This window comes from Petaurus breviceps, unplaced genomic scaffold (assembly GCF_028583685.1).
Source record: "Petaurus breviceps papuanus isolate PSGF00001 unplaced genomic scaffold, PetGlider_PUasm1.0 173, whole genome shotgun sequence".
Taxonomy (NCBI): Eukaryota; Metazoa; Chordata; class Mammalia; order Diprotodontia; family Petauridae; genus Petaurus; species Petaurus breviceps.
In genome coordinates, this window is record NW_027185759.1 from 12,792,671 (window position 1) to 12,803,068 (window position 10,398).

The 10,398-nt window shown below is 42.6% G+C and overlaps 1 protein-coding gene and 1 long non-coding RNA gene across 2 annotated transcripts in view; one reads left to right on the forward strand and one right to left on the reverse strand.

Annotated features, from left to right (window-relative positions):
* The first annotated feature begins 705 nt into the window (after nucleotides 1-705).
* Nucleotides 706-6,870, forward strand: P2RY1 (purinergic receptor P2Y1). Its single transcript, XM_069083425.1, has one exon. It carries the CDS (start codon nucleotides 844-846, stop codon nucleotides 1,936-1,938), a length of 1,095 nt encoding a protein of 364 aa, XP_068939526.1. The 5' UTR covers nucleotides 706-843; the 3' UTR covers nucleotides 1,939-6,870.
* A 697-nt stretch (nucleotides 6,871-7,567) lies between these two features.
* Nucleotides 7,568-10,398, reverse strand: part of LOC138157700 (uncharacterized) — a 71,955-nt gene continuing 69,124 nt past the window's right edge. Inside the window, exons 4-5 of the long non-coding RNA XR_011167436.1 lie at nucleotides 9,419-9,468; nucleotides 7,568-7,820 (exon numbers count right to left, since the gene is read on the reverse strand). This is a non-coding gene — a long non-coding RNA (uncharacterized lncRNA). The remainder of the gene's footprint in view (nucleotides 7,821-9,418; nucleotides 9,469-10,398) is intronic.

A 10,398-nucleotide genomic window follows, 5' to 3' on the forward strand; every position in this document is an offset into this window, starting at 1 on the left:
GAACGACGGGGACTGGCCGCTACCGCCCTCGGGGAACGCAGAGAAGGGACAGACGGCACTTGGACCCCCCAGCTGCCAAGGGAGATGGGGGCAGGGGCCCCAGGTACCCCCGAAGACGCTGCCGCAGCCGCTCACTCTTGTCCCAGGTAGCAAGGAGGAGCGCGCAGAAAGAAAGTTAAGCTCCCCAAAGAAAGGAGCAGCGGCTGGAGCCGGAGCAGGAGACAGGGGACTGAGAAGCGGAGGGGAAGCCGGAGGGAAAGCCAGAGCGGAGCCAGAGACGCAGCCAGAGAGGGACTGGCAGTCGGAGCCGAGCTGCACGCAGCCGGAAGCAGAGAGGCATCTAGAGCCGCAGCAGAGCCGGGCTGGCCAGCTCCCCGGTGGCGTGCCCCCCCCCCCCGAGGCCCCGGGGAGCGGCCGCTTGGGACGGAATAGTGCGGGGTGCACTGCCTCCGGGAGCCGTCAGGTCGGCCTGCCCCCACAACTTCCAAGGGCAGGTCGGTGGACCCCGGCTGTGTCCCCTGCGCCCACTGGGGCAGTCGGCCCTGCCGCTGCCTCGCCTTCACCAGCACCAGGAAGCCGCTGGCCGGGTGCCTGGCGCAGGACTCTGGGGGGGGTGAGCTCGATGGGAAGGCGCGGCCGTGCGTCTGGAGAGCCCGGCGCAGCCCATGAGGGCGAGCAAGCCCCCTACGCCCCCGTCACCCTCGCCCTGTCCGCCTCCCTCGCCTTCCTCCTCCTCCTGCTCTGCCACCCTGCGCCCGCTCTGCCTCTGGGCAGATGCTCCCTCCTGCTCCTCCCTGGCTCTCTCTTGCAGCTGCCTCCTTGGCCTCGTGAGTCGGCCCAGCCATGACCGACGTGCTGTGGTCAGTGCTCCCCAACGGGACCGAGGTCCCTCCCTCCCAGGGCTGGTCCACCGGCAACGCCACGGCCGCGGCAGCCAGGTGCTCGCTCACTAAGACGGGCTTCCAGTTCTACTACCTGCCTGCCGTCTACATCCTGGTCTTCATCACTGGCTTCCTGGGCAACAGCGTGGCCATCTGGATGTTCGTGTTCCACATGAAGCCGTGGAGCGGCATCTCCGTGTACATGTTCAACTTGGCCTTGGCCGACTTCCTGTACGTGCTCACCCTGCCCGCGCTCATCTTCTACTATCTCAACAAGACGGACTGGATCTTCGGCGACAGCATGTGCAAACTGCAGCGCTTCATCTTCCACGTGAACCTCTACGGCAGCATCCTCTTCCTGACCTGCATCAGCGTGCACCGCTACACCGGCGTGGTGTACCCGCTCAAGTCCCTGGGGAGGCTGAAGAAGAAGAACGCCGTGTACATCAGCGCCCTGGTGTGGGCCGTCGTGGTGGCCGGCATCGCCCCGATCTTCTTTTACTCGGGCACGGGCAGCCGTATCAACAAGACCACCACCTGCTACGACACCACGTCGGACGAGTACCTGCGAAGCTACTTCATCTACAGCATGTGCACCACCGTGGTCATGTTCTGCATCCCCTTCGTGGTCATTCTGGGCTGCTATGGGCTCATCGTGAGGGCCCTCATCTCCAACGACCTGGACAACTCGCCCCTTCGGAGGAAGTCCATTTACCTGGTGATCATCGTGCTGACTGTTTTCGCTGTGTCTTATCTTCCCTTCCATGTGATGAAAACGTTGAACTTGAGAGCCAGGCTGGATTTTCAGACTCCAGGAATGTGTGCTTTCAACGACAGGGTGTACGCCACTTACCAGGTGACTAGGGGGCTAGCTAGTCTCAACAGCTGCGTCGACCCCATCCTCTATTTCTTGGCGGGGGACACTTTCAGGAGAAGACTGTCACGGGCCACCAGGAAAGCTTCGAGAAGAAGTGAGGCAAATTTGCAATCCAAAAGCGAAGACATGACCCTCAATATTTTGTCAGAGTACAAACAGAACGGGGATACGAGCTTATGAATTGCACACACGCAAAAGGCTCCCAAACACCTCATTAAAAAAAAACAAACAAACAATAAAACCCTATGGTGTGATGATAAACAGAGTCAGAAGAATGGGGGGAGGGAGGCGGTCTGGGGTAGGAAAACTATGCCACTTAGCAGGCAAATACTTTTTGAAAAATTTCCTTTGATGAGTCTAGGAAGAACAAAAGTAGAGATCAGAATATTCTAAAGCGAAAAAAGAGAGACATGCTTCCCCCTGTACTAAAATCTTTTAGGATTTTTTAAAAATTGGATCAAGGTCACTTTCCTTAAGGTCAAACGTATTAAAACAGTACTCTCTGTTAAATAATTTGATTTATGCCATTTTGAAATTCTCTACTCTTAAATATGCACTCATTTAATATTTGGAATGTTTGTGTATTTGTCATTTCTCCTAAGGTTGTGCACCTGGAGTTATTATTGTATTCTACAATCCACATCAGCGTCCTACTGTTTCTCCATCTCCTCCAAATATCTACAATCAGGCTCAAATCAGAAAATAATTCTCCCAGTTCTTTAGGTAGCAAGTGAGCTGACTCTCGGTCTTTGATGAATTTTTTTTTAAGTTTATAAGTTTCTGACTGTCTTCACTTGAACGTTGGCTAGATAGATGCCATTGAGGTGAAAATGTTTAAAGGTAATGATTTTCTAATTCTAATGTTCAGAAAAACTGCTCATTATATTTTGGGTGCTAAATATTTGATGGTGGAAATCTGTATGAATTGCCACTGATAAAGTACCAAATTTGAATAATGATAGCATAGAGGTTTAGTTTCCTATGAAAGTTAAATGTCTTGGGATATTTTAATTCTCCTTAAGTAAACATGCTGTTTATTGGCAATGTTGCTGTTTAATGCCTTAGGAGGTTGTTTGTTTTCGTGGATGAATGCATATCCACATGTGCAAAAACATTTTTTTTTTTTTAAAAAGCAGCTCTGAACGGTGATTTACAGGGCACAAGTTAAGGCAAAGTGGATCTGGGCATGGTTAGTGTTTGGGAGTGATTGGCAGCCTTCCAAAATCTGCGTGCTCCAGATATTAAAAAAAAAAAGAAATAAGAAATAAATGAAGCAATGTGACTAAAGCTTAATTATTGTCATAGAGGGCCTGAAAGGAAAGTGCTGGGGAAAGGGACCTTTTATATAATCCTGAAACATGTCTGAAAGTATTATAACAGTAGATGAAGATGCATGAAGGATAGTAGGCTAGCTTAAATCCTGTTTATAGAATCATAAGGCATGATCTGGCCTCACTAGTTCTCCTTTCTAAAAGTAGGAGAGAAAACACTGCATTTAAAGACTTGAGGATATCCCTTGACTGCCTGGCAAAGCAGGTTAAAAGATTAATCATAGGAATACTTTTTTTTAAAGAACTGCTTCACTTCAAAGAGATGGCTAATGGGGTGCTGTGGTGGCATTTATACTACAGGTTTGCTCCTCTGGCCATCAGCCTGTTGAATGCTTCAGATTTTTCTAATAATGCTCGTTCTGTGTTTTAACATATTTTGAATTGTCACTCCATCCCAGCCCTGTAGGTTTTTTTTTTTCAATGTAGTCAAACTATATTATACAGATTTATTGAGGTGAATTTACTCTACATCCCCCAAACAATTGCAATCTCCCACTATACTTAAATGATGAGTTTTAAGGTTAGTTTGATAAGTTTAATTTGCAGAACTAAAATTAATACTTTTCTCTAATGTGGAGATGTTGAGCAGGGACTGATGTGCTCAACAATCATACTCATTGAGGGTATGGAATAGGGATCGCATCTGGAGGGAAGCCTGTGGGACACAGAGAGCTAAATCAGTACTGTATTCGAGCCACTGAGTAACTCTCCAGAGCTGGGAGGAACCTTTGAGGTCAGCTAGTCCACACCTCTTGTCTTGTAGCCTGAGAAGAAAGGAGATTCTCTTGGTTTGAAGGTCTATCAAATTGTTCCACATGTCACCTGCCATAATCTAGTTGTAGTTTTACGTGGGGAAAACAAGTCTCCCAAATGCACAAAGCAAATTGTGAAATGGTAATGAATATAGTGATGTTTCAAACCTCAGTAGCTATTTGCTAAATCTCTTGCAGCAGCAAGCTGAAGGATTATTCCTATCATTCATGGCAGGAGAATAGAACATAAAACCAGACAATTTAATGACTATTTAAAGTGATCACTGAAGCCTTGTGTTATCCGTAGCAAAATTAAATACTCAGTGACCAAAAAAAGGGTGGGAGGAAGAGGAAGCTTATGCCTGGCCCAATAAGTGATGTTTCTCTAATAGCCCAAATCTTCCATTTACTTTAGAGTTCTTCTTTCTTGATTACAGGATGTGTGGGCCTGTGCAGTGGCTTGCTTTCCACTCTAGCCTAATCCTACTGAAGAAGTAAATTCTGCATTATTTCAGGTCCTGGAGAACTTCCTTTCAGAGCATGCTAGTAAGGGGAGCTGGGAGTGAATAGAAGTGCCCTATTACTATTTGGAATGTTTCTTTTAGTTTCCTACTTTACATCTCTCGTAGGAGACCATAATGACATGTAAGGAATCAGGAAACCATGGCAAACAGTAACAAAGAATGACTTGGCTGACTACTTCCAAGCAGCCTCCATGGCCCAACACAGATCTCTGCTACTGGTGTCCACCTAGTTTGAAATAAGCTGGGGATCAGGTTGAAATGGTATATTTCTTTGGCTGCAGTAGAGCCTCACAAGCCTCACAAAGCTTGAAAAGACAATTCATGGGACGCGATGATCTAAGTTCTTACATCTTGAGTTGCAATGTGGAAGCATTGAAGACAAGTGAACTTGCTAATATACTATAATTTATCAGTTTACTGCAGTACTCAAAAGTGATGAAAGTTCAGAACCCAGGTGCATATTTTTTTTTAAGAATCCGAGTAGTTATTGCTGATAGCCTGCCAAATCTATTTGCTCTCTGGCCTCCTGAATGGGTAAGAAATTGAGAAGATTTGGAGTGTGGGTCATGATTTCTAAATTGTAATCCTGCTTTGCTAGTCAGCTAACACCCTGGTGAGTTCAAATTCTACAACCAATTCCCCCCCCCCCCATTGTTAAAAGAGGAATGGAATAACTCCCCTGTCACAAGAACTTCTAAGAGTCTGAAAGATGCAAGAGACACATAAATGTGCCACTATTGTTTTCCAGAACTACTCAATTCCAGGCATTGACTTAGCATTCCTCCGTGGATATCAACTGTGATGTGGAAACATGCCCAGGAAATCTGTCGAAACTACTAACTTTCCTCCTGTAGGATACTGAAATGTCGTCAGACACAAAGGATTTCATTAATAATTGGGGCCTGGGATTGAACCAGCAACAAAGGTTGAAAGTTTGATACTAATTGTCAAATCTGACTCATCTATTGTGTCACAAAGCTTAAGCTTTCTGGTCAACTTAAAGACAATTACCAGATTATTTATTGATAAAGCAACTGTAGTCCATTAGGATTGAAAACTTTTCCTGAAAGAGCATCATTCTTTTTTGATCCAGAACACTGAATTCTATTTATTAAAATGTATATCCTCAGTATAACAGATTGCTGTATTTGAAATCCATAGTATATGAGGCGTGGTGAAAATAACAATAGAGATTTCATATATTTCTATTCATTTCAAACATCAGTATCTTGAAGTATTGGATTCTCTTTTGATCATTCTTTTTGTGAAATTATAATAATCTCTAAAAGTCCACTTTGTGAAGCTCCATGTTAAATTTTCCCTAATGATGTATTTGCATGCTTGCCTTTTAAAATTGGATTTCTGATTTTATATGTAAAAGTCAATTTTGTGTCAAGTGAATATAGGATCACAGAGCAAATAGAAAATATTTTAGTTTTACTGGGTCTGTAGGGTATATATTTTGTGAGGTTTTGCAGTAAAATTTATACAACTTATTGTTTAAAAAATGCATGAAATTAATTGGTGACTACCATTTTAAAAGTGTAACAGGGTTGACCTATATTCAAAGCACAACCAAATCACTGTGCTTCACAAAACTGGTAGAGAGGCATTATTGGTACAGCCTTTGAGTTTAAAGAGAGATTTGGGGAAATTCAGAGAGAGAAGTGGGAGAATGCAGCTGCTAGAGTCTCCTGCTGCTCCAATTAGCTCTATTTACATTTCCCCCTAGATGGCTTCTACGCTGTGTTTCTTTGTTAAGTCAAATAGCATGCACTTGGTCCTCTGCTCAGACACAGCATTTCTCACAGCTTAAGTATCATCATAGCAGATGCAGTCTTGATGTTCCTTTTATGCATCTCTGTGCAATTGTTCTGCTTGAGCCTTCATTTTAACTCCAAGCACTTTCCAGAGAGAAAATTGTATGACATGACCGCTGAGTTCTGTTGCACCTTTACATTTCCTGTTATATACTTTATAATTCATAGCATTGCCAGTGACCATGAAGGGAAAGTGTATGAGTTACATGTTCTATGTTATGTGCATTTGGATTGGTGTATTTCAGTGCTCCTGTAAAAATGTTTATTTTTATATTCTCTGTGATGTAATGTTGTTGATTAAACTAGGCTTATTTGTGATGAATCGTGCCATTTGATTTGTCTATGGAAACAGTATTACTGATATTTGAAGATTTTTCAGGTTCATCTAAAACAATCAGACTAAAAGAAAAAAAAAGACTCAATCATGCAGAATTGTCGTGGACTAAATGCTCTCCATTTTCTTGGGAGCATCATGCCATTTGCATACCAGATGTTTTGTGATAGCTTTTTAAAATAATGCTTTTATGTTGCTGTTGCTATTTTTTGGTGTTAGGCATGGTACTCAAGTCTTTGATTATTTTCCTGTGGCAACAGAATTTCAGTGCAGTCATGAATTAGTATCATACCGAACTTAGACAACGAAACCTAAAAATAACTCAATAAAATGATGAAACATTTCTTTGTAGCTCTTAAGACTCTTACAGCATTTTGATGCTCAGAGCTTGCCTAGGCTTTAATGAGCATTGTTTTAATGGTTTGCAGAGAAAGTGCAATTAATCAAACGCATACCTTGGGGTTGTAGGCTTTAGAACTGGGAAGAGAGCTGGGAGGATGTCTGATTCACTTCTTCATTTGAAAAGTAAGGCACGTGGTGCAGTGGATAGAGCACCAGCCGTGGAGGACCTGAGTTCAAATGCCACCTCAGACACTTGACACTTACTAGCCTCGTGACCCTGAGCAAGTCACTTAGCCACAATTGTCTTAGAGACAGAGAGAAAGACAGAGAGAGACAGAGACAGAGTTGGAGAGACAGAGAGATAGACAGACAGAGACAGAGGGAGAGAAAGACAGAAACAGAGAGAGACACAGAGAGTGAGACGCAGAGGCAGAGGTAGAGACAAAGAGAGATACAGAGAGAAAGAGACAGAAAGACATAGAGACAGAGACAGAGAGAGAGGCAGACAGAGACAGAGAGAGAAACCTGAATGGCAGAAAAATAAAGCTATATACACAGAAAGTGGCAAAGTCTTTCTGAACGCAGACCCTCAGATTCCAAAATCTAGCACTCATTATCTCCTCAATTTCACTTAGAGGTTGGTGAAAATAAACATGTCTTTTTCCCCAGTGAAGTTTCCAGAACTTTAGAAATGTACTCATAGGGATCATGATCCCAGGTCACAAATCCCTGCCTTAGAAAAGGGATGCTTGTGAGCTGATAAAGCCTTTAGGTGTTGTCTAGTCCACACCCTTTATTTCACATATGAAAAAACTGAAGCTGAGAAAAATGAGATGATTTTCTGAGGTCACACCAAGAGTAAGCAGCGGTTGAGGTATTGAGCATAGATCCTTGGCCTCCAGCACCAGGGCTCTTTCCATCCTATCAAGTCCAATCTCTTGGAAGCTATAGAAGCTAAGCTGGAGCAAAGAATTAAGACACACGTTTTAATGCATTAACAATGTACCATTTCATTAAATATAATTTCATTTTGATAGGCATATCATCATCCCTCTCTGCCTCTAATATGCTAGGTTCATGAATAGCTCTGCCCCCAAAATGACACCAGCTGGTGACTAACCAGCTGATGAGCTCATTTGTGCCCAGGGCCTGGGCTTCCATGCACACCTGGCTCATCCCTGAGACAATCAGGCTTTCTTTGCCTCAATATAGAATAGACAACAGGGGGCTGAATTATGAGCTAAATACTGAATGCAGCCTTAATAGTTATTTATGTTCCTATACACCAATTTGAATGGAAAGCTCTAGGCTCTTCCTAGCTACTTTTCTTCCACCAAAAGCACTATGATGATAATTCTTTCTTTCTTTGTTGTTTGAAGCTTAGACTAAAATACCCTTTTAACCAAGGACTAGGGGGAAAATCAGTTCTTTCAAGGTAATGATAATTTTTATATAATGCTTTAGGATTTCCAAATACTTTCCTCATGACAATTGTATGAAATTAGCTATACTAGCAGCAGCAGCAGCAGCAGCAGTCATAGTAACAGTAACAGCAACGACAGTATTAGACCTAACTATATTTATGGGCTGTTAGTGGCACAGTGGACAGAGTACAGGGCAGAATCAAGAAGACTCATCTTGCCGAGTTCAAATCTGGCCTCAGACACTTACTAGCTGCATGATTCTTGTCAAGTCACTTCGTCCTATTTGCCTCAGTTTCCTCATCTGTAAAATGAGTTGGAGAAGGAAATGGCAAACCATTCCAGGATCTCTGCCAAGAAAACTCCAAAACTCTCTCATAGAGAGTCAGACACAACTGAAACAATTGGACAATAAAAATGTGCCAGGAACTGTACTAGGTGGCTTTACAAATATCATCTCATTTGCTGACTATACTCCAGCTTCAAATCTTGGAGGGCTGCTTGAGGCACTGACAAGTTAAGTGACTTTCTCATGGTCACTCAATTGGTATAATTCAGAGACAAGATTTGAACTGATGAGGTCTTCCTGACTCTAAGTCTGGCTTTCTTTTCCAGCTGTCTCACTGTTACCTGAGGATATTTTGATGGGGCAGAAGCAGAAACTAGGAGGGAACATTTATAAGGACAACTGTGTACATCAAGGATTTTGAGAAGACAAATGACTCAATATTAAGTTTTCTTGTTGCCACCTTATCTACTACTTAAAAATCTGTTATTGCTCTCCCCTGCTTCTAGAATCATTTGTGCAGAGGATATTAGCCATGGAGTTCATTAATTCTTTTTGTTCTTGTTATCTATTCATTCAAAGAAGGAGATGTCTCAGGGGGTATCTAGAACATCTCATTGCTTATCCTTATTAGCCAGAGTACTTTTTTTTTAAATCCATAGTATATTACCAATTAGGTGCTGAATGGCTTTAGTGGGGAAGAAGAGTAGCTTTGGAGTCAGGAAGATGGGTTCAAGTTCTGTTTCTGAAATACACTGGCAGCATAATCATGAGTAGGTCATAACCTCCTAGTAACAACAATAATACTCTAAGGTCATAAATTACATGTAAATAGAAGAAGTTTCCATACCAGGAAGTTATCTACCCAGATGAAATCATGGGTCTGGATCCCCCTCTTCCCTGTAAAAAAATTACTAGTCTTTATTTTCAGTCCACTTACCCTCAAACTACATCCTATAACAAAATACAGGCTATTGCAAAAGTTTTAGCACAATTTTCTCAAGGTTTCTCTTAAGAAATTTGGAACTAGGGGCGGCCAGGTGGCTCAGTGAGTAAGAGCACCGGCTCCAGTGTCGGGATGACCTGGATCAAATCCGGGCTTAGATACTCAGCACCACACCCACAAATAACTGGCCGTGTAACCATGAGCAAGTTACTTAACCCCGATTGCTTTAAAAAAAATTGAAACTGATTGTGTGACATGGCAGACTGGAATAGGACCCCTCAGCATGGCATGCCCACATCAAAGAAGGTACTGTGTGTATGTGTATATATATATATATGTGTGTGTGTATGTATATATGTAGGTATATGTATGTGTATGCATATGTGTATATGTGTGGATATGTATATATGTGTATGTAATATAGACAGATATACAAGATGTTCCATGATAGCTTTTCAAAATAATGTTTTTAGTATTGCTGTTGTTATATTTTGGTGTTAGGCATGGCACTCAAGTCCTCAACTATTTTCCAGTGGCAATAGAATTTTAGTGCAGTCATAAGTTAGTATCATTGCAACCACAGGCAACTAAATCTGCACATAACTAAATAAAATGATGAAACATTATGTTGTGGCTCTAAAGAGTCTTGCAGTATTTTGATGCTCGGAGCTTGCCTAGGCTTTAATGAGCATTGTTTTAATGGTTTGCAGAGAAAGCACAATTAATCAAACACATAGCTTGGGGTTATAGGCTTACATCTATAGATATCTATCCCTACCTACCTATCTATCTATCTATCTATCTATCTATCTATCTATCTATCTATCTATCTATCTATCTGTCTGTCTGTCTGTCTGTCTGTCTGTCTGTCTGTCTGTCTGTCT

What these genes read in the sequence shown, in the direction of transcription:
- P2RY1 (XM_069083425.1), top strand. Translation starts at nt 844, where the DNA reads ATGACCGACGTGCTGTGGTCAGTGCTCCCCAACGGGACCGAGGTCCCT.